Source organism: Diplotaxodon limnothrissa, linkage group LG3 (genome assembly GCF_057381915.1).
Source record: "Diplotaxodon limnothrissa isolate DT_005_m linkage group LG3, D_limnothrissa_male_GT1.1, whole genome shotgun sequence".
NCBI classification, from domain to species: domain Eukaryota; kingdom Metazoa; phylum Chordata; class Actinopteri; order Cichliformes; family Cichlidae; genus Diplotaxodon; species Diplotaxodon limnothrissa.
This window is the reverse complement of record NC_140598.1, coordinates 27,983,381-28,007,910: the sequence shown is the minus strand read 5'-3', so window position 1 is coordinate 28,007,910 and position 24,530 is coordinate 27,983,381. Positions and strand designations below refer to the sequence as shown.

Sequence of the window (24,530 nt, the reverse complement as noted above, 5' to 3'; positions counted from 1 at the left end):
CCTGAAACGTGTTAGTGTGGGTTTTAGTCGTTACTGCATTTTAACACTGTGGGTGTTAAATTAGACCACACCTTCATTTCCTGAGGAGCTTCGCATTCCAGAATCTTCGGTCGCCATTTTTTCTTGCTGGTGCGGTAAGTTTTATTCGGTTAAATATTAAGTTTTAGATTGATGGTAGAACAAATAACATGATAACTATAAGAAATAGTATTTATATCAAAATACATCATCTTTAAGTGTCATATTTGAATTTTAACTGTTTTTGTTAAGCTGGGCTACTGCTAGCTAGAACTCTGCAAAGTACCAGTGTCTTTCCTAATATTCATTTAGCATAATCTGGCTATTGGCAGACTGTAATGAATATTACATGTTAATATATGTCAAATTTGAAATTCAAATCATTTGTATTTTACTAAGATATGTGGGACTGATTTGCCTAACTTATCATGACCGGACTCTCCTCTGCTCTCCATTTTGAGTCCCTGACTAGTTGTAGTCATAATGTTTATTTGACTTAAGTTCCTTTAACGGCAAAAGCTGAATAAACACTTGTTTTCTATTCAACTTTATTCATGTACAGCAGTTTTCTCTTCAGTTTTTGAAGCACTTTAATCCTTGCTGTTTAAAAGTTGAGGAAATAATGAGCAAAAGATAATTTCAAATATAACAATACCCAACCTGAGGACAGATTGTGTTACCAAACTACACCCTCCACTTTGACAAAGGTAGTGCTACTGTCAGTTAAGGGAATTTTTTTTTTTTGAACTTGTGGCTTCTGGCCTGCTGCAGTGGCGAGGTGGTGCAGGGAGCTCATGGGGCCGTGTCAACAGAGGGGGACAGGTGTTCATGTTCAATTCAGTTTTATTTATACTGCGTCAAATCACAACAGCATTTGCCTTATATTGTAAGGTAGACCCTACAATAATACATACAAAGAAAAACCCAACAATCATACGTCCCATATAGCAAGCACTTTGGGAGAAGTGGGAAGGGAAAAAAGAAACCTCAGGCAGAACCAGACTCAGGGAGGGGCGGCCATCTTCAGCGACCGGTTGTGGTAAGAGAATGAAGACATGATAAAAGACATGCTGTGGAAGAGAGCCAGAGATTAATAATAAGTATGATTCAATGCAGAGAGGTCTATTAACACATAGTGAGTGAGGAAGGTGACTGAAGAAGAAATACTCAATACATCACGGGAATCCCCAGCAGCCTACAACTATTGTAGCATAACTAGCTAAAGGTCACTCTGAGACATGATATTTCTAATTTTAGAGATATTGCTCAAATGGAAGGAAGCAGTCCTACATATTTGTTTAATAGGAGCGTACATTGAGGGACATATCCTGGTCAAAAATGAGTCCAAGGTTCCTCACAGTGGTGAGATTCTGTAGACCTTTACTCTGTTCAGGGATGAACACAGGTGGTGACTTAAAACACCACCTATCACCGACAGTGCAGTCTTGAGATCCCTACCCAGCTGTTTTAACCTCTACTAACCCCAACAACTCAGTAGGGTGGGGTGATGTCTTAGTAAGGTTTTACCTCTTGGACCCAATGAATTTTTCCATACCTTGGTTGGAACTCACGTCATCATATTATCTTCACTCTGGTTCACGTCTGGATGCTGGGATGTCAAACTATATCCAACAACATTTTCAGAGGGGTCCTGGCAGAGTGATGTGGCAGATTCAGCTGTGATCTCTTGTGGGAAAACGTTCCAAGCATCTTGCCCTGGATCATGATTTTTCCAGTCAGGCTGAAGAGGGGGATTGTTCAGCACCAATAAGCTGCTCAGCCAGCTGCACTTCTGGGTAAGCTTATTGAAGCTATGAGTTTCACCTTCCTGTCCGTGGAACCCCTGCCATTGAGAAATTATTCAAGTTTACATGGCTACAAACAACATTCAGTCCAAAAAAAACCAATGTCCTGTTTAAGTTACTGTTTCTTATTAAACACACAATTTAACATCTTGTGATTGATTCCTGTCCCACAAATGCACAGCGTTGTGTATATACAATGTGTGTAATGTTGTATCGGTAACTCCAACAAACCTGAGCAGCAGTGCCTTTGAAACTGTAGTAAACAGCAAGCTGAAGGTTCTGAATGGTTAACTTTGTGTATTCATGAACCTGAAACAAATAATGAAACCTGTCATTGATCTTTATCACAGAAGCTTCAGGCTACATCCACACGCACACGGGTATTTTTGAAAACGGAGATTTTCGTTTTTTAAAAAAAAAAAAACGTCCACACGTAAATGCCCAAAATGAAGGAAAACACTGCCAGGAACATGCCAAAACAACAGGTGGTGATATATTCCTAACTGTGTTTTGGCCAATCGAAGTCTAGAAGCCTCGGTGGGAAAGAGTAAACAAAGATGGCGCATAGAAGCAGAACTGAGTCCTATGTGTGGAGGGAAAGTAACTTTGTGTGTATATTCATTATATATTTGTGTGTATAAGTAAGCATTTAAACACTGCAAAATTAACAGTAAGAGTATTTTGTGTAAGTCCGCCATTGTAGAAATTCTTTTCACCGAAACGATAACGTGGTGCACAGTGTGATGTCAAAAAAGGCGCACATCTTTGATGCAGCGTTTTTTCAGTTTTCATCCACATGTAAAAGCAAAAATTGATTTTCCCAAAAAAATAAGTTTTTAAAAATCTCAGTTTTCAGTGACTGAAAACGCCGTATACATGTGGACGAAAGGTGCAAACGCATAGAAAAATCTGTGTTTTCGAATATACCCATGTACGTATGGACATAGCTTTAGAGATCATGTTTAACACATCCAAAACACATTAGTACCTTCTGAGATGCTTCAGTGCTGTCCGCATTAAGGTTAAATACTGACTCTATCTCTTTCTTCTTCTGCTCTATTCGCTTTGCCCCATATTGAAAGTTGCGCTATAATCATCAGAGGGAATGAAAATATTTTTTATACATGAAAAAAAGTTCACACTACACTCTGATCTCACCTCGTTAGACTGTATAATGTACCTGAATGCCAACTTTGATTTGCTCTGCGTCGCTCTGAGCGGCCTGCTTCATTTCAGGCTTGATTCTAGCCCAGTCCTTCCTCAGCTCTTTATACATCTCTTTCAGTCTGGTTTCATTCACTGGGTTGTTCATGTTTTCAGAGTTCCCCGTCTTTAGTGTAAGATCAACCTCCCCTGCCATTCTGATAATAATAATAGATAATGTTGAACATGGAAAAAAAAAGGTGGTGATGTCTGCACCATCATACAGAGCACTGTTAAATCCATGTTTCTGTACATTACCTGTCTTTGAATGATTTATACTCTTCTTTAGTTTTTTCATGTGCAGATCTGTGGAATAGTGTTTGGTACAAATAAATGATTTGTTTCTGTGCTCCACAGTTCACATGACTATAAATAAGATATTTTTTGTTTCGTGAGTGATTTCAATTTTCTTTATTATCTGGAAAAATTGTAAATTAATAATTTTTCATGACCTTCGGAGTTAGTATTCTTATTTTTAGTTGAATCTAAAAATAATAATACATCCACCAAACTAATTCTGTGTTCACAAGCATACAGCCACACCAACAGAGGAGTTCCTTAAAAATGAAAACTGAGAAAATCACATTTAAAGACAACAAGTAGTCATTTAATTAAAAGTTATGAACATGAATACCTTGATATAAATATCATCGCTGTGTTTGACACATTGGCGTGCTCTAACATTAAGGTATAAAATACTTCTGTAATTTCTGCAAAATTTAAACAGCTAATACCTAAAAAGTCTGCAATCTGCACTTTTATTATTGCATGTCAGTTTCTAAATTACATATATTTTTTAATCTTGAGTACAGGGTAGAAAAAGGAAAAAATGTATCTCTGTTCCAAAATATTATGAAGGTCGCTGTGAGGACACACATGTTTCTATTAATAAAATAATAAATAAAAAAATTAATCAAATTATAAAAGTGGGCTGTCACTACTGTCATGATTTGGCTGTGTACAGGCAGGAAGATGACCCAAAATGGAGAACTCATAACACACGGGAAAAGCTCAAAATGCAGCTTTATTGCCGACACATGGAAATGATACAGGATCAAAGTAAACTGAAAAATATAAACTAACCCACATGGAAAATATCAATATATATATAAATCTTATAAAGTTTGTATCTGTCTTGTGTGAAACTTGTATGAAAAGCATACAAGAGTAAAAACAGATATAAGATTATGGGCAGAAATCTGTGCCATCAGAAACTGAATTTGAATAAGTTCAATTTGAATTTGAATTGCTCAGATTGAATCTGAATTGTAACTTGAATAAATGCTTTTGAAAACTGAATTAGATTTAGTCTAATTTGAAATTGAATTTATGGTTTGAAAATGATCATCACTAAATTGAAATTGAATTTTATATTTTGAAAATGAATTGATTTGCTTTGAAACTGCATTTTATCCTTTAAAAATTCAGCTCTCGAATAATTTCAGTTTCACTTCTCACCATTCAGTTTCAATTCTACAATTCAATTTCAGTTCCAAAATTCAGTTTTTTGGAACTTACATCCGGTTCCGGTTCAAGCTCAGATTAATAGAACTACGTTTTACTAGCGGACCGAAAGTGTTACTGACGGGAATCTACAGCATCTTGAGCTGAATTAAGACTTCAGAAGTCATTCGTCATGTCGAATGACCAGCGGATAAACTCTCAGGTTGGTAATAAATGTATTACATGTATAAGAACAAGCGTCATGTTAACAAATGATAGCCGCAAGGTAACTTTTATGCTTATTGTAGCTGCTAGCTAAAAATTTAGCGTAGTTTGCCCTGAATTCAGCTTTGACAAACAAATATGATCGACTGTTTCTAGTAGAATTCCAAAGTTGTCATCTTGTACCCTCTCAGAGTACCCCCTCTGTATGCTTGCAGAGACCCCTACAGTAGGGAAACATGCAAAACGGTGCCCAAACCTTTGTATTTTAGCTTTATTTATGTCTTACACAGCATCCCAACTCTTTAGCTAACTTAATAACTTTAGCTAAAGTGAATAGTTAGTCTAAATCATTAGTGCAGCATTACTGGATCACCTCTGTTTGAAGTGATATAATATGATATACAACTATCACTGAAACAGCAAACTTTGTAAATAAGCAAACAACACTTCTCATTCTCTAAACGTTTGGCCACAGCTGTAGATTACACTATCAGTGCTTGTTCACTCTTGACAATAATAACATTTCAAAATTTACTTTGTGCATTTACAGGTAAACAATATCTAATATTTTATCTAAATGACTGCTTTGTCTTTGAAAAGGGTGAAGAGCCTGAGGCCGGTGACAGTCCAGTTCTACTCTAAGTACATCCTTACAGTGGCTCACAGGACAAGGCCACATTCCTGTCCTGCCAGAAGAGAAGAGAAACTTCAGAGTCTTCATGCAGTTCAACCACACCTGTCATATTCCTTATGACAGGGGTCTCAAACTCCAGTCCTCAAAGGCCAGTGTCATGCAACTGTTCCATGCCCTCGAGGACTGGAGTTTGAGACCCCTGCCGTATGGTGTTCATGCAGTTTTCTACCCCACAGGTACAGCATGTCTGACTGCCTGTTCAGCATATGCAAAAATATATGATGAGTTTAAGCATGTGATGACTAAGGCCTTCCATTATGGTGTTTGTCATCACATGTCACAGACATCTGGATGATCATTTGGAATAAACTAAAAACTTGTTACTTCATCTTTTATCTTTAGTATTATCATTGTTCTTATTTTACATTTTTCATTGTTAGGCATTAGGTTTATTTGTAGTAGTCCTTTCCAACGTCTTTCCCTCTTCCATGTTACTGTGTCAGCTTGTCAGCATCTATTTGGGTTTGGAAGTGGAACAGAAAGTAAGGAAATCCAAAGTGCCATTAAAACCAGGAGAGGTTCTTATATTTCAGAAGAATGGATTAATTCAAAAGAAATGACCTCAATGCCATATTTTATTTAGGAACCCTAGAGAGCACTTTGCAAAATAACACATTCTTATAATTTCACCCTCAGATGAGCCAAGCTACAACTGTCAGGGAAGGTGATGTAGGTACAGAGCATATGAGAGTGGTTAAGTTAATGTCTCTTGTCTAGATGAAGGCACAATAGGGATCAATGGCAAGGCGTAGAGATTCAGTATCTTCAGTCTTCAGTGGACACTCCATTTCTGGCACAAAACACCTGTAAAAGATGGTCGATTTAGGAGGTGACCCGACAACTTCAGCCTGTCAAACATAGTAATGGAGCAGTATGCTTTAAAAAAAATCTAATTAAGCACGCACTCAGTACCCTAAGAATTATTCTGGTAGTTAAACACAGTGATAGTTGTATATCATATTATATCACTTCAAACAGAGGTGATCCAGTAATGCTGCACTAATATATTAGACTAACTATTCACTTTAGCTAAAGTTATTAAGTTAGCTAAAGAGTTGGGATGCTGTGTAAGACATAAATAAAGCTAAAACACAAAGGTTTGGGCACCGTTTTGCATGTTTCCCTACTGTAGGGGTCTCTGCAAGGATACAGAGGGGCTACTCTGAGAGGGTACAAGATGACAACTTTGGAATTCTACTAGAAACAGTCGATCATATTTGTTTGTAAAAGCTGAATTCAGGGCAAACTACGCTAAATTAGCGTTTTTAGCTACAATAAGCATAAAAGTTACCTTACGGCTATCATTTGTTAACATGATGCTTGTTCTTATACATGTAATACATTTATTACCAACCTGAGAGTTTATTCGCTGGTCATCCGACATGACGAATGACTTCTGAAGTCTTAATTCAGCTCAAGACGCTGTAGATTCCCGTCAGTAACACTTTCGGTCCGCTAGTAAAACGTAGTTCTGTTAATCTGCGCTTGAACCGGAACCGGATGTAAGTTCCAAAAAACTGAATTTTGGAACTGAAACTGAATGGTGAGAAGTGAAACTGAAATTTTTCGAGAGCTGAATTTTTAAAGGATAAAATGCAGTTTCAAAGCAAATCAATTCATTTTCAAAATATAAAATTCAATTTCAATATAGTGATGATTATTTTCAAACCATAAATTCAATTTCAAATTAGACTAATTCAAATTCAGTTTTCAAAAGTATTTATTCAAGTTACAATTCAGATTCAATCTGAGCAATTCAAATTCAAATTGAACTTATTCAAATTCAGTTTCTGATGGCACAGATTTCTGCCCATATAAGATCCCTTGAAAAATTCTATAATGAAACTTGTATGTTTTGGATACTTACTAAAACAATATATGAAAGTAATGAGAAAGTGGCCACTTTCATGAGTTAAGTCATATAAGGTTTTACTATTTCTTTTCCATATGGGAATATTCACCAAGAGACACAGACACATGAGAGAAGACATAACACTGACTCAGAGAAACACAGGGCTTAAATACACTGGGGAATAACGAGGGGAATGAGACACAGAAGCACAGCTGGGAGAAATCAGACATGGTGAGACCAAAGGGAAGAAAAACTCAATACATTCACGTAGGACACAGAACTTCAAAGTAAAACAGGAAACGTAACACTGAGATGCAGACTTAAATAGGTGATACAGCTGACAGGGGAGACAGAGCAACTAAGAAACATAGAGAGCAAACATAAGGGAGGCACAAATAACACAAAACACCGGGTCAATGACCCAGGACCATAACAAGCACAGCCTGAATGTGGATTTGAAACATTTTTAAGTCTTTTATGTATTAAAATGTGTTTACCTTTCTTCTTGGATTTTCTGTTTGTAAAACGTTTCCATTTCAGCCAAACTGTTAAAACATAAAAAAAAGAAGAAGTTATTCCGATACAGGTTCAATTTCAATTTTCATCCCCTTTTAATGTTATTTTTTAAAACCAATCTGTTAATAAAATAGTAGTGTGTAAAAATGGTATGTGCCTTTTTGGAAGAAATTTAACAATTAATTTAAAAAAATTTTGAGGATAAAAATTCAAGTCTAAAATGAACTAATATTAGGAACAGAATGATTTAAATAATCATGGACGTGTATATTGAGCGACAGTGGATAGAAATACTGGTTCATGAGTGTCCATAAAAATTGCAGAAATCTAATTACCCTGGTTTTTTGAGGGTCACTTCTTCCATTTCACCCAAACTATTTAAAAACAAACAAATGCATCTGTTAAAACGCATCAGATCATACATTCATCGTTAAACGCAGATTCTGTGAACAATATCAGATCAATCATTTTTTTTTTTAAAATAATACCATACATATAGAAAACAACATTAACAGTTTAAATTCTACATTTATTTCTTTAAACAAAATAAATCTGTTTTGTTTGATATTGTAAATCACTGTTATTAAGCTATTATGAAGTTGTTGATCTGTTCCATGGCACCCTTTGGCATCCTTCTTTTGAGCCACTGGAGGAACTCCATGAACTCCAGTGAACTCCATGCTCAGTTGATTTACAGGGATAAGGGTGGTCATCTGTCTCAATCCTGCTGAAGGTATGCAACACTGGACCAGTGTCCTGCACTGGACCAGTGTTGCATAGGATTCTTTTGACTGCTTTTGAGAGATTTTTACTCACTGAAACTGGGAAAAAATATTTTGAAAAATTAATCTCAGCCGGTTTTCAGTTGATGCATATTATCAATCATACCACTCTGCAAAAGACTAAAATTTCACTGTTTAAAATAATACTTTAACAATGTTAGTATAATTATGTGGGTTTGTACAGTAGACTTTGATGTTTCACCAGAATATGCCAACAGTACCTCTGTATGACTGGATTCAGTTCCTCCTCTAGACGTTTCACAGACCTGTGAGAGAAAATTCATGTATTTAGTGTAATTAAGCATATGTATTATCAAGCATACCAGTTTGCAAAAGACTAAAATGCTACTGTTTAAAATACTTTAACAATGTAGGTGTAATTATTTGAGTTTGTACAGCAGACTTTGATGTTTCACCAGATTAATCGAACAGTACCTCTCTATGACTAAATTCAGTTCCTCCTTTTGATGGTTCACCACCATACTGTGAGACAAATATACAGCATGTAAAGCAAAATTCTTGGTGAACAGATTAAAAAAAAATGAAATAAAAAGAAGAAATGAGAAACTTCAGACTTTTATGAAATGGTAAATGGCCTGTATTTATATAGCGCTTTACTAGTCCCTAAGGACCCCAAAGCACTTTACATATCCAGTCATCCACCCATTCACACACACATTCACACACTGGTGATGGCAAGCTACATTGTAGCCACAGCCACCCTGGGGCGCACTGACAGAGGCGAGGCTGCCGAACACTGGCGCCACCGGGCCCTCTGACCACCACCAGTAGGCAACGGGTGAAGTGTCTTGCCCAAGGACACAACGACTGAGACTGTCCAAGCCGGGGCTCGAACCGGCAAACTTCCGATTACAAGGCGAACGCCCAACTCTTGAGCCACGATCGCCCCAAGAGATGAGAAAGATGAGAAAAAAATGTTTTGGGTGTTCACTGTTCGTAGACTTAAATTACACCTTTCTTGGCTGCTACTTCAAAACACATTGTGCGCTGTCTGTCCTGCGTGCTGCACAACAACATTCAATATTTAGTATTTACTGCTGTTTACACTTAGCTAGATTAATGCGATGGTGTTTTGTTTGTGTTGCTTTGTTTTGTTTTGTTTTTGCTTGTTTTCTATTCTTTCTCTCTCAACAGGTGATCCAGGAGATTTTTTCCCCCTTTCTCACTGTCCCTCTCCCCTTCTGTTTTTCCTTTCCTTCCTCTTTCTTTCTCCCTTTCCTATCCCTCACTCATGTCTGTCCCGTCTGTAACATCTGAAAATAAAATAAAATAAATAATAAAAACAAAGATCGATCAAATGGACCAATACGGCAATGCCATGATGATCCATTTGGCAAAATAAATCCATTTGGTATCCTTGTTGGTCTTCAGACAACAATTCTGATGTCTAAAGAACCAAATGGGACAGGCAAAAAAAAAAAAAAAAAAATGTTTACTTTGCCTGATGAAGTTTTTTTCCCATCTCAGCCAAACTGTTTAAAAACATAATATAGAGGTTATTCACAATATGCAATATATTCACTCAGCTCCATGATTAGAAATACATCTGTATCTACAGTTTTGTGTACAAGTCCACCACCTGATTCAGCATCTTGTAGAACATACTTTAGCAGCAGTAACCTGCAGTGATGTGTCACTTTATCAGCCAGAAGTCTTATGCTTTGTTCACCCCCAGCTTTGCAAGCCTAAACCATTTAGCTATGTTCTTTTATATGGAAGAAGATTTCTCTCACAACCCTCCCAAACAGCCGTGCTTGAGCAGTTTTTTTCTAATTGTGATGTCATTATTATTAACCTTTAACCTGCTCACTGAGGCCTGTAGAGTTCCTGGGTTTGCAATGAATTTGGTAAAACGCCCACTCCTAGGAAGATTGTTATGTTCTCTGGTATATTTACATTACCTCTCCATATGTAATGATTCCCCACCCCTTGGTTATGACACATGAATATTTCTTTAAGACACTCCAGCTAGCCCATCCATGCCCAAAAGCGTACATATAAAATGGCTGTACAGAAGTAAAACCAGCGATCGTTGACCACTTGCGCTTTGTGTGGTAGCATATGTCGAGGCATTGTGTGTCCGTTTACGTTTGTATCACTGCAGCTTCTGACCCAAGCTCAGAAGCTGCAGTGATAATATTTGCTGGTGCCTTGTCTTGCACTCTCACATCCTGCAGTTCCTTCAGTCCCAGATGGAGGCGGTGAACCTACATGGCATGGTGGTGATCAGGCAATTAAGGAAGTTTGCGTTGGACACTCAGCATTTAGTGGGGCCACTTTAATCTCCTGGCACCAAAGGGCAGCCAGCAACTTAAAATTTGCATGCCAGGGCCCCTGGCTCCCCCCTTAGACCTGGACATGTTCTATGGCACCCTTCTTTTGAGCTGCTGGAGGATTAGTGAACTCCATGCTCAGGGTGGTCATCTGGCTCAATCCAGCAATCCTGCTGAAGGCCTTGTCCAAATTTCACCTATTTCAGTCCACTGAGCTACGGACAGTTTCCACTAAGAGCCTTGACCAGGAGGTGGCTCGGCAGGCTACTCTGTGCTCAGGTCATTGCAGGCGGCAGGTGTGGGTTAGAGAAACCTAAATTTCAAGACGAACAAACTGCTAAAACCTCCCTTATTGAGGTTATAGATATGCTCACACTTGCTGATGATCAATAACATAGGTCCAGTGTTCAGTGCTGATTTTTTGACTGCTTTTGAGAGATTTTTACTCACTGAAACTGGGAAAAAATATTTTGAAAAATTAATCTCAGCTGGTTTTCAGTTGATGCGTATTATCAATCATACCACTCTGCAAAAGACTAAAATTTCACTGTTTAAAATAATACTTTAACAATGTTAGTATAATTATGTGAGTTTACACAGTAGACTTTAATGTTTCACCAGAATATGCCAACAGTACCTCTGTATGACTGAATTCAGTTCCTCATCTAGACGTTTCACAGACCTGTGAGAGAAAATTCATGTATTTAGTGTAATTAAGCATATGTATTATCAAGCATACCAGTCTGCAAAAGACTAAAATTTCACTGTTTAAAATACTTTAACAATATGAGTGTAATTATGTGAGTTTGTACAGCAGACTTTGATGTTTCACCACCATACTGTGAGACAAATATACAGCATGTAAAGCAAAAGTCTTGGTGAACAGATTAAAAAAAAGGATCAAATAAAAAGAAGAAATGAGAAACTTCAGTTTTTTCCCATCTCTGCCAAACTGTTTAAAACCATTTTAGAAAAGTTATTCACAATACACACAACAATTTTGAAGAATTCATTTCAGAGTTTTAATGTTTATTGAGCTTTTCTAAAATGATCTTATGATATGAAGATCATATAGCAGCATAGAGCATAATTCGTGCAGTCTATCCTGTGCTCAGCTGTGAAAACCATGTAAATGAAGCAATTTAAAACATTTCTGATCAGAAACATCAAATGATATTAAAAAAAGAGCAAATCCTTACCTCAGCTCCTGTGGAGCTGCTGCTTGATTACAATCTCTAATTTGAAGGTAAAGAGGAAACACTGCTATCACAGATATTTAGGCAGATATCCAGAGAGGAAAAATACTAAACCTTATCTGCGCACTTCATACTCTGTCATATCATTTCAGACTAAGGAAAACTGTTATACAAAACTTCAAATTGCATTTAGACATTTTCACGTTTAAATAGTTTTAAATAGTGTAACCTTTAAATCTGCCAGTTTATACAGATGATAAAGGTTGATATAATGTATTTACCTGCTGTTCTTTTGTTTACTCATCGTGGTGTCTCCTGTCTTGTTTAGTGAAAGTCTTTTTCCAGTCTGACACAAGTACGACTGTTACACTGAACTCCACAGACCAGGGGGTGGAGTTCAGTGAGGTCCGCCCCCTGGTTTGTTCGTAAATACTCTGTAACTGCTGCTCTTCAGCACTGTTTCCACAATGGATAACTCATACATCATAGCGATAGACTTTGGCACTGCGTACAGTGGATATGCTTTCAGTCTGACAAAAAGAGAAGCAGAAACAGAACCTCGTTTAAAATACTGGGGTCAACAGGTTTCACTGAGGACCCCAAAGACTCCGACCTGCATCCTTTTTGATGAGCATGGAAAATTTCTCAGCTTTGGTTATGAAGCCCAGTCAGCTTATTTTAGAACACGAGGTGATGAAGCCAAAAATAAATTCTTCTTTGAATGCTTCAAGATGTCCCTCTATGGCAAAGTAAGTGTAACGATCTGATTATATCAATATTCTGATATCTCTCTTTCTCTCTATCTCTCTCTTTATATATGTATGTATGTATGTGTGTGTGTGTGTGTGTGTGTGTGTGTGTGTGTGTGTGTGTGTGTGTGTGTGTGTGTGTGTGTGTGTGTTTTATAGTAGATAACCTTAAAACAATTCTGCAACAGAAAAAACAAACGGAAGAAAACCATGAATGATCAACATATAAACATTAACGGATGCTGCTGAATTCAAGCAGAGCAAAGTTACAGAGGTTTTATTAGAGACACAGCTAAGCATTTTGCAATTTTCCATAATTTTAAAAAGTTTAAATTTGTTCAGTATTGAACAGCAGAAATGAGTCTTTCTTGTCGGAAGTAAGTAAAATAACAGCGCTGTAAACAATGGTAGACTGGTGGGTAATAAGCAGAATAATGCAGAAAACAGAGATTTTTACACGGGAAACTGTTCTTTAAGTGCACTGAGAGAGAGAGAGCTCTGCATGAAGTCAGATTTTATCGTGGTGGAAGCAAAATAGCAAAAGTAAGAACGAATTCATGACGATGGTTATGTAAAGCGAAATGCAAAGCGTAGTTTGGATCTTCTTTTGCTGCTGGTTCAGTGAATTTTGTTGGGACAGACAAAACCTGCAGCTCAGAAAGATGCAAAAAAGGCGTAAATGCAGAGCGCGTTCCCACTGACGCATCAGGATCTGTGAGCTGTCGGCTTTCAGTCCTGACGGCATACGGTGTACGTGCCGTCGGTCACTGACTCTAATGCGTCGACAGATCCGCTCTTTGTGTGGTTGTCGAAATGGTTTTGTGAAGTTTAACCTGAGATTCTGACGTTTTGGGCAAAATGCATTTATATTAAAAATCGATTCGGGAATTTAATGAATCGATATCACGTTATCCAAGTAAGAATTGATTTTAATCGATGAATTGATTATCAAAACCCACTTCATTACAAACCTATTAACTAATATCCAGTCTGCCATCATAGAAGCTTAACAGTGATGTGACAATTGAAGCTGCAAATGGACGGTCAATGAAGGCACTGAAGGTGTTCACAGAAGCTCTGAGATACCTGAAGGAGGACGCTCTGAAATTCATCTCAGAAAATGCTGGTGGGAAGCAGTTCATAGCCTCTGACTTCACCTGGGTGGTGACTGTACCTGCCATCTGGGATCCTTCAGCAAAACAGTTCATGAGAGAAGCTGCGACGCAGGTAAAACGACAATAAACAGATGTACTGTACAGCTGTTTTAAAGTGAAAAATAATTTATTTACCTTTGATTTATAGGCAGGAATTGTGACTGCAGGAAAGGAAGACAGACTGGTCATTGCACTGGAACCAGAGGCAGCCTCAGTCTGGTGTAAGAAGCTGCCAGCTGATGGTTTTGAAACAGAAAATAACAGTAGAGTCACATTCGAACAGGCTTCAGGAACACAATACATTGTGGTGGACTGTGGAGGTACTCTATGTTTTCATTGTGCAGTTTTTCTTACTTTTTATGTTTTTATGGTTTGAAAGAGGAGTGAAAGAAGCCATTTATGTCCACTGTGAGCGACCATCGTTGAACAGCGGTGGTGGTTTACGACACCAACTGTCTGCCAGCTATAATCCAGTTTTGACATCCCTTTCCAGATGCCTTAACGCCCACTCACAACCTGGGCCATCTGACCTCAGGAAATCACACGATAGGGTGGGGTTAGGTTCCACAATAAGCTCACCCGAAACCCTGGCTGATTGTAACCCACACCCATTTTCATGCCTTGGCTCATGTGATTAGGTAGAATAGAATAGAATGCCTTTATTTTCACTATACAGATATACAATGAGATAGCCTACAGAGCATCTCCTGATCAGTGCAAATGTGTGTGTGTGTGTGTGTGTGTGTGTGTGTGTGTGTGTGTGTGTGTGTGTGTGTGTGTGTGTGTGTGTGTGTGTGTGTGTGTGTGGCTCATGTGATTAGGTAGAGGATCATTAGGGGGTCCATTGAACTCGAGGCAAATGTAATGTTTATAAGACTGGGGAAACCTGCAGTCAGCTGAGACTGAAGAAGTCACTTGGATGAGTGATGAAACGTTTCTCCCACTGAAACCGCTACGTCCAGATGAACAGAATCAACTTTTTGAGATATACAGTTTCATGTGTTATGGGTTTCTAGACTGATGTACAGTGAATAAACAGAGGAGCTCCAGGTTTAAAGATTAGTGTGTTTCCACTGTTATACTGTTAAAATATATTTGTATCAACTCTTTATCATTGTATGCGGCTTGAGAACACAGAACTATACACACTTGTGTATAGTTCTGTGTATTCACCAGTGAGTGATAAAGGCCCCAAACTCTGCATTAGGAGGGTGGAGGAGAGAATAATTTGTAAAGATGCTATCACTTGTCACTTTTAATTATTTTTAATTACTGTCTATGTGTTGCAGGTGGAACCATTGACATCACTGTTCATGAAGTCCTGGAGGGAGGAGCCCTAAAGGAGCTGCACAAGGCCTCAGGAAATGATCTGGGGGGACAAACTGTGGATAAAAAATTCAAAGAGTTCCTCAGAGAAATCTTCAGTGATAGTTTGTGGGATGAATATGAAAAAGAGCATCCAGGAGAGCTGCAGAAGATGATGTATGAAATATCAGTTTTAAAAGAGAATGATGATGATGTGGAGATCAGCTGCCCATATAACCTGGGTGAAATGGCAAAAAAAAAGCAGAAAATGGAAAAGTTTTTTGAATCAGTGAGAGGTGTTTCCTGGAATCAAGGATCCATCAAAATCTCAAAAGAGAAAGTACGATCTTTCTTTGCTGAGAGTCTGAATGGCATCACAAAGAGTCTCAGAGAAATCCTGAAGAAAGGTTTCACCATTAAGTACATTCTGTTATTGGGGGGCTACGCTCAAAGCCTGATTCTGCGTCAGCATATTACCAATCAGTTTAGTGATCAGTGTAAAGTTCTGTGTCCTTCTCATCCTCAAGAAGCAATCATGAAAGGAGCTGTGATGTTTGGAAGAAACCCAGCATTGGTGGCATCTCGAATAAGTGCCTTTACTTACGGGGTTTCTTTGTCTCTTAGGTTTGATGCATCCAAGCATAGAGCAGACAAGAGATACACAAATAAAGAGGGCGAGTGGTGTGATGGTATTTTCTGTGTACTGGTGAAGGAAAATGAGGAAGTGGGCTGGGATAAAACCAGTGAGTACAGCTGCACTCCAATAGAAAGAGATCAGACAGCGGTTACTTTTGCATTTTATCGCACAGAGAGAAATATCCAAGGTCTAATGTATGTGGATGAGTGGGGAGTAGAGAACATTGGTTCTATTATTCTTGAGTCACCTGACACAGCACGCGGCATGAATCGTGAAATCAAACTACAAATCAAGTTTGGTGCCACAGAAATGACGGTCATAGCCATAGACGTAGATTCAGGTTCAACCGTTAAAACTGAGCTCGACTTCATGGCTAAATCAATGAGATCATTCAGAAACCACGTGGCAGAAGTGAATTCATGAAACATTATAGACAAACAAATAAATATATTGATGTTAGAGTCACTGCTGTCCTTAAGCTATAATAGGTACTCTAGCAGTTTCTTTTCTGTATCACACAAGCAGTGAAAACATCTTTCTTCTTATGAGATCTAATGAGAACCTGTGTGCAGTTACACTGAAGTTTATTAAAGCATTTTTGTATTATTACCATTAAAAATGTACAGATCATTCTTACAGCCAACAAGTGTGTGTGTGTGTAGGGAGGGGGGGGGGGGGGGGGGGGGGGGGGGGGATGCACAGTTCTGCATTCTTGCTCATCGAGCTTGGTGTTGCATGTTAGTGATTTATAGAGGGAAATGGGAAAAAAATGGTCTTTATCAGTGCATGTGTGAGTTAAGGGTGGTTATGGCCTTTGGTAATAAACAATAGGGGGTCCATGTCCCTCTTGGGGGGACACTCCCATAGGGTTTAAATCTGGGACTCTCCACCATTTGACTCTAGATCTGAAGAAGCTTCTTGAAACTTAGAGAAGTCCAGACGCTTTTCTTTCCATTTACATTTTACTCATACAATGATGTTTTATGCCAAAGTTTACAGGAGTTCAGATAATTTATGTTTATTAATGTATTATTAATACAATGAAGATAATTTAGTCAGAACACATCTCCCACATAATGTTGTGTTTTGGATATTTATTTATGTTAGCCTGAGAGGATGAAACTAAAATCATGCAGGTCTCACAGTTAAAACATTATATCGACCAGAGTTAGTTGATACCAGATAACTAAATTGATATTGCTCCCAAAATTTAGAGAATCAAATACAGGGAAGTTAAACTAAGAAAACATGAGTTTGGTGCTGGTGTCCTTACACACTTGTGTATAGTTCTGTGTATTCACCAGTGAGTGATGAAGGTCGTAAAGTCTGGAAGCATTTTTGCTTTATTACCATTCAATTATTACCATTAAAAAAGTACAGATCATTCTTACAGCCATTTAAAGCAGACACAGACTTCCCCAAGACATCAAACTGTATAAATAAAACTTGTGTATAATTCAATCCACCTTGACACACCTGGAATTTTGATTTCTCTTTTTCTTTTCTTCATAAAAATGCTAAACTGTACCTTAAAGTCCAAAGAATTTGCTTATTTTAAATCCTTCAAAATGTATAATTTTTAATATTTTTATTAGCGTATGGTTCCTGTATATATGTTTTACAATCTACCCAGTGAGTCAACAATTCTTAAATAATTTAACCAAAATTACATAGAACAAAATTTAAATAATGTTATTGAGAAGTTATTTTGAAGAATTACTTCTATTACTTTAATTTGAATGATAATTGGGACATAAAAAGTTACATTTATCCAATCTGGGGGAAAAAATGTTGATGTTTTTTCTTCCCTAATAAGTGTGAAAATGTTTTCCCCCTTGGAAGGTCACAGTTACTGCTATCAGTGCTCATTGCTAATACCTAATAATAACTAGACCCTGTATCATAATGATCCTGTACAACACCCATTATTGCTTGTTTGACCTCAATAAAGTGCTTTAATGTGTTGTTTTAAAGTCATTGTTCAATAAAATATTTTATTTTTTTAGTTATGAACATGTTTCTTCCTGTGAGGAAATTAGTTGTCTTCATAACCTGTGGACTCATTGCATTCCCTTGTATATGAGGTGGAGTAGGAGGGTCTTCGTCCACTTCCAGTAACAATAACAAACTAATTTCTTGGTTAGTTTTGTAACTCACCAAAATGACCAATCACATTGTCTAAACGATCATGACATTTGGTAACAAATCCTTTCCAGTTTAAACCAACTAGAAAACTGTCAAAACCACATTACCCTTATTATCAGTGTCAAACTATGCTGTAAACAACAGGTAAACAGAAAATTATTTAAGAATATTATCATGAAATTATTGTAAAAAAAACAAAATTGCTTTATTTTACAATATTTATGACTCTGGAAGGGAAATTTAATAGTGGTAAAGTTATCTGTTTACCGACTCCCAGAAGCAGTTCCAGGCTTGAGATCCAGTGGAGACTGATCTCCACTCTTCTGATCTGACCTCCCGATCTGCTGAACTGCTAACAGACACATTTAATGAGATCATCGGATGTAAATTAACAGCTGGACCTAAAAACAAATGCAAGCTCTCAACCCTTAAATGTTAAATTTCTTTCTTACTTTTCAGATATGTTCACTGCAGTGGATGCCTGGTTATGTGTTGCTTAACTGTGGAACATGTGGCACCAGGATGTCCTACAGGAAGTATGTGAATGTGACACTTTGGACAATGTTCTGCTGGCAAACCTTGGATCCTGCCCTCCATGTGGATGTTACCACCTACCTAAGAACTGTTGCAGCAAAAATGGTTTAGGAACATGTTGAGGAGCACAACAACCAGTTTGAGATGTTGACTTGGCTCCCAAATTCCCCAGATCCTAATCTGATTGAGCACTTGTGGGATGTCCTGGAGAGACATGTCTGATCCATGGAGGCTCACCTCACGGCTTACAGGACTTTTGCTAACATCTTGGTGCAGATGCCACAGTACATTCAGGGGTCTAGAGGAGTCCATGCATTAACAGGACATGGACTGTTTGGCCAGCAAAATGGGGACCAACACAGGTAGGTAGGTAGGCAGATGGTCATAATGTTATGCCAATTTGGTGTGTAAAAATGTACAGAAATACATTTTCAAAGACTCAAAAAAAAGTCCAAACTGTCGTTTTTTTTTTGTTTTTAATTGATTTCGATATAAAACTCATAAACAGGAACTCTGTCACTTTATTATATTTCATTACAATAAAAACGTAAGTTATATCAGTTTAAAAACGTATAAACATTGATTGATTAGAATAAAATTTATTACTGAAGAAGTTTCTTAGCTGATTTCTAACAGCTGTATTGTTAGTCAATGTCCAACAGAGGGCAGAGCAGCACTGTAAAACAGTGTAAAGCAAAGCGGAAAAAAATGGTGAAGCATTTAATTCCATCAGTGTCTTATCCTAGTAGCACACAATCACAAAACAACAAACAGAGACATCCCAGATTCATGAAACCTCTTGAGGACAACAAACTCACCCTCAACACTAACAAGACAAAGGAGATGAGAGTGGACACGACGAAGAACAGGAGGACTCACCAGCTGCTGTTTATCCAGGGCCTGGTCGTCTACATCTCTGAGGACCTCACGTGGACACTGAACACCACACAGCTGGTCAAGAAGGCTCAACAGGGGCTGTATTTTCTGAGGAGGCTGAGGAAATCTGGTATGATGGCCAAGATCCTCAGCAGGTTCTCCAGCTGCACCGTGGAAAGCACCCTGATCAGCTGCATCACTGCATGGCACAGCACGGCAGCAATACTTCTATGGACCGTAAACGCCACAAACGGTGAAACTGCTTCCTGGTTGTTGATGTTTGTTCTAAAGATGTTGTTGATGAGACTTTGTAGAAAGCAGCTGGTCTGAGTGATGTGATCAGAGTGCAGTAGATAATGTCTGACAGCAGTTTGAAGAGGAAATGGATTCTGTTCTGTTCTTCACTCATCACCTACCTGACAGCTGACACCTCACACCTGTTTCTCACCTGCAGGTCAGACAGGAGGACACACATACTACAGTGAAAACTCAACGCTGCTTTGCAGCCATCTACATTCATTGTATTCTTTCTTTGAACTGTGAGTAAAGTAGCGTATCACATCAACCAGAGATGGTTGTATATCCATCCATTCACTTCCGCTTATCCTTTTCAGAGTCGCAGCTGTCAGCTGTCATAGGGCGAGAGGCAGGGTACACCCTGGACGGGTCGCCAGTCTGTCACAGGGCTAACACACAGGGACAGACAACCATTTGCACTCACATTCACTCACACATTCCCACCTAGTGGCAATTTGGATTATCTAATTAACCTATCCCCACAAGTTGCATGTCTTTGGACGGTGGGAGGAAGCCGGAGTAACTGGAGGGAACCCACGCAAACACGGGCAGAACATGCAAACTCCAGACAGAAAGACCCCGGCCTGATGGTGGAATTGAACTCAGGACCTCCTCGTTGTGCTATGAGGTGACTTTTGTTGTGATTTGGTGCTATATAAATAAAATTGAGACTGCTGCATCAGTAAAGGACTTATAATAAGGACAATATAAATACAATGTCATGCACATGTGCATCTTGTAAGCTCTGTGAGGAAATGATCTTCAACCTGGCAGTCTAAAGTAATGCAAGAAAGAAAGACCTGTCCTGCATTTAAGGCCTGAGCCCCACAGATCATACAACAAGTGAGAAGTGAGAAGACAAGTGAAAAGTGCTCAAAGTCCTTGACTTATCAGTGTTTATGTTTTTAGAAAAATGAATGAAAAGTGAAATAATTTCAACATATTTTAGAAGCTTGTTAAATTCTATACTTACCGTTCAACTAAATGCCCCCTCTTTAAACGCTATAAGCTGGTTATAAACATGCATAGATCAAGAAATATGATCATTACAACACTCCAAGCAGCTCTGATCGCATCCAGACTCTACACGCAGAGATAAGCATGAAAGTTGTATTGATCACAGTTTTTACTCATGTATATCTCTTCTTATAGAGGAGGAAGAGTCCAAAGACATAAACTTGATGGTAGCTTTATGTGATTTCACCTAGAGTCATTTCTGATAAACCACCTCCAGAAGCTTCCGGATAAACGGCATTTTGTATGACTGAAACACAGATCCTTTCATACTAAGCCATCTGCATAGATGTCTGTTAAGAGCAGTGCACACGTCATAAATGTCAGAAGTCCACATGAATGGCATTCCTGAGCTCTGACCTATAGAGGTTCCCAAAGCTCCAGCAGCTGTTTATCTTGTAATGAACTAATTTGTTAAAATTGATTTGTTTCTATCTGCATATTAAGAGAAAATCAGTAGTGAAGCTTCTGTTGGTCCATCTCAGACACACACAGTGATCTTTATGGCATTAAAAGGGTTTCAAATGACTTAAATCACCAATTCATAATAACCTATTTGAATAACAAATGAAATCCCCTGGATTCTTTTATTGTTTTGGATATCTTTTTTTGTGTGTGCTTTCAGTTTAACTTGGCACAGAGTCATGAAGCAGTGCAGGAACAAAACAGAGCCAAGTTCCTTCTAAAGCATTGGCTTCAAATTAAATTAAATACTTAAAAGCCAGTGATTTTTCTTGATCTTTGTGAGGATTTATGTTAGAGAGACTAAAAGTTTCCCCACTCTGATACACTTGGGTCAGTGCATATTCATGGTCTGAACATAAAGAAGAAAACAGACTTCAGTCTTCTTGTCTGTGCCTGCAGAGCCCATCTTTAAAAACAGCTGCTGTAAACCTTCACAGCTCTCAGAAAGTGAAACGTGTTTTCTTGAGGATACTTGTTCACAGTGATTTATGATCAAAAGAAGCTACACACAAAAATACCCAGTGTAGAGAGAAGACAAGAGGGGAGCAGCATAAGTAGAGACTTAGATCTAAATAGTTGAAGTTAACTAAATTGATCAGACTCAACAGTGTATTTTACAAACCACTGAACGTGTGATTTCTTACCAGCTAGCAGCTGAATGCATTCCAGTCAAGTTCAGATTACTGTGTGTGTGTGTGTGTGTGTGTGTGTGTGTGTGTGTGTGTGTGTCAAGACAGATTTTGTTTGTGGCTCTTTACTTTTCATCACCTTCACACATTCATCCTGTCAGTCAATACTCAGGGTTTGATAAATATGCTTAAAGAGCAGAATAAATGTTAGAAATCCATAAACAAATGTCTGTCCTGTTTATAGGTACAGCTCATAGTGTTTATTACTGACCTCCAGAGACAACTTTATAACTTGTTCACTTTTTCTGTGTATTTAACAGAGTAAAACCTGCAGCAATCCATCTGAGTAATGCACAATGAGTTACATTTCATTAAAATATTCCTTTTTATGGATTAAAATAGGAGAATAAATGTTGGAAACTTTCCATGTGACCAACAGTTGCTGCAGGCGTCAGGTGGAGCCCAACCCCCCACCTCTCTCATTTCTTGTAAAACAAAACTTACTGCTTAACTTTCGTTTCCTCTGTGAGTTTTTTTTTTCATACTCATGGTGACTTATAAATAAACTATGAAATCCCATGAACTGCAAAAAGCTCCAGTAGCTCAATTGTTGCAACTGTCAAGATCCTGAGTCTGTTGACCCAGTGTTTTGAGTTTTAGATTATTTTAGTGTTTTTGGTTCATATTTAAGTCCTGTGTTTAAGTTTCCCTCACCCTTTAGGTATTTCATATTTGCGTGCCTTATATTATCAAGTTCATGTTGTCATATCTGCAGCCAATCCTGTTTTATTGTCAAAGTCCCTGTCCTGTGTGCAGTGTGTCTAGTTTTGCTTCCCCTTGTCTCGTCAGGTCTGATTGGTGTTCCCACCTGTTCCCCATCCTCCCATTATCTTGCTGTGTACTTATGTCCTCTGTCTTCCTTTGTTCAGTGTCAGGTTGTCTGTTGTTCCTCGGCATGTTTCCGTGCCTATATGTTGCCAGGATTTTCCATGTTCAGGTTTTTTATCACGTTCAGGGTTTTGTTCTTTCTGTTTTGGGTCTCCCAGTTTAGTTCTAGTTAGTTTCTTTCCATTCTGCATTTGCCTTTTGTTTTTGTACCTTTTTCATCAGCCTTATTAAACAGCTCACCTTTTTTTAATATCAAGTTCCTTTGTGTTCGCATTTTGGGTCCACTCTTCACAAATTCATACAGTCTGCTTCAGCACACTGCGACGTCAACTTTATAACCTGTGCACTTTTTTTCTGTGTATTTAACAGAGTAAAACCTGCAGCAAAGCTTAATCCATCTGGGTAATGCACAATGAGTTATATTTCATTAACATGTTTTTTATGGATTAAAATAGGAGAATAAATGTTGGAAACTTTCCATGTGACCAACAGTTGCTGCAGGCTGTGGGTGGAGCCTGTGGAGCCATCTCTCTCATTTCTTGTAAAACAAAACTTACTGCTTAACTTTCGTTTCCTCTGTGAGTTTTTTTTTTTCACACTCAGTGACTTATAAATACACTATCCATGAACTGCAAAAAGCTCCAGTAGAATTTTGTTGTTGTTGTTGTTCTGAGGTAATCTTGGCACTGAAGCTCCACACAACACAAAGAAGAGACTTGTTGACATGAGAACAAACTTTCCTCAAATTTGAAATTCAAATCTTTCATGTTTTACTAAAATATGTGGTACAGATTTGCCTGACCGGACTCCTCTACTCCCAATTTGTAGTGTCTGATTAGTCGTGGTCAAAATGTTTATTTGACTTAAGTGCATTTAACTTCAAAAGCAGAATAAACACTTGTGTTTTCTATTCAGTTCCACTTACATACAGCAGTTTTCTCTTCGATTTTTGATGCTATTTAATCTTTGCTGGTTAAAAGTTAAGTTAATCTCTAATATAACAACACCCAACCTGTGGACAGACTGTGTTACTAAACCACACACTCCACTTGGGCCATTTTATCTCACTCAGTTCATTGTCCTTGTTAAACCATGTTTAACTTAGTTCTCCTGTGAGTTTAACAAACTGCTGACTGTTTAAAACATATCACACAGTATCAAGCTCTGCTGTAAGATACATTATGACTGCAGCATTCATTCACATGATGATGTGTCACGCATTAGTCATGCTGACTGTCTGTTCTGATGGTGCGATGGTTTCATATGGCCTCTCCTTTCATGACTCTTCTGCTCTCATTAAGTCACTTTTGTTTTGCAGAAACATTCCTGAGAATAACTAAATATATAATCTTTATCTGTGTTGAATTTGTTACTTATGTGGTTGCAGTTTGTGACTCTGAGTTATAGGAAAACAGCAGACTGACACGTGAGAGCCACTGGGAACATTTCACACTTCTTGCAAACAGACTCTATTGTTTGCAATGTTTACTATGTTCTGTGCACACCTATACACCCCCAGCTGTGGGTTCATGTTTCTCTACATTCCACAGGGCCTCATCTCTCAAGGGTTTTTTCTATCTACTTTTCACAAGGACAACTCATCACCTTTGTCTTATGGTGTTAAGCATGCTGTTGATCTTCCACCTGGTCTGTTTCCAGCTGCTCCCTCTGTGGTCTGAGCCCCTCAGTCTGTGTTTAGGGTGAGAGCTTCAGTTTATCCTTCTGACAGAGTAACACACTCACATCCCACTAAGTAGCATCCTCTACTCCCAATTATACACAGTTCATATTAAAACCATGGCTGAAAAA

The 24,530-nt window shown here is 38.2% G+C and overlaps 3 protein-coding genes across 3 annotated transcripts in view; 2 read left to right on the top strand and 1 right to left on the bottom strand.

Moving 5' to 3' along the window:
- The window catches only part of LOC146635172 (neural cell adhesion molecule L1-like), a 640,298-nt gene that overhangs the window by 186,056 nt on the left and 429,712 nt on the right, over positions 1-24,530 (top strand). Inside the window, exon 4 of the mRNA XM_085350050.1 lies at positions 22,763-22,790. Coding sequence (XP_085206176.1) covers positions 22,763-22,790 — 28 coding nt within the window. The remainder of the gene's footprint in view (positions 1-22,762; positions 22,791-24,530) is intronic.
- Positions 1,586-12,332, bottom strand: LOC146635199 (uncharacterized). Its single transcript, XM_085349836.1, has 11 exons — positions 12,310-12,332; positions 12,032-12,067; positions 9,996-10,031; positions 8,942-9,021; positions 8,092-8,110; positions 7,738-7,785; positions 3,285-3,332; positions 3,004-3,184; positions 2,812-2,910; positions 2,055-2,132; positions 1,586-1,861 (listed from the first exon to the last, which is right to left on the bottom strand). The coding sequence occupies exons 1-11, from the start codon at positions 12,330-12,332 to the stop codon at positions 1,586-1,588; spliced, it is 924 nt and encodes a 307-aa protein (XP_085205962.1).
- On the top strand, positions 12,496-16,296 carry LOC146635198 (heat shock 70 kDa protein 12A-like). Its single transcript, XM_085349835.1, has 4 exons — positions 12,496-12,777; positions 13,780-14,004; positions 14,080-14,251; positions 15,221-16,296. The coding sequence occupies exons 1-4, from the start codon at positions 12,496-12,498 to the stop codon at positions 16,294-16,296; spliced, it is 1,755 nt and encodes a 584-aa protein (XP_085205961.1).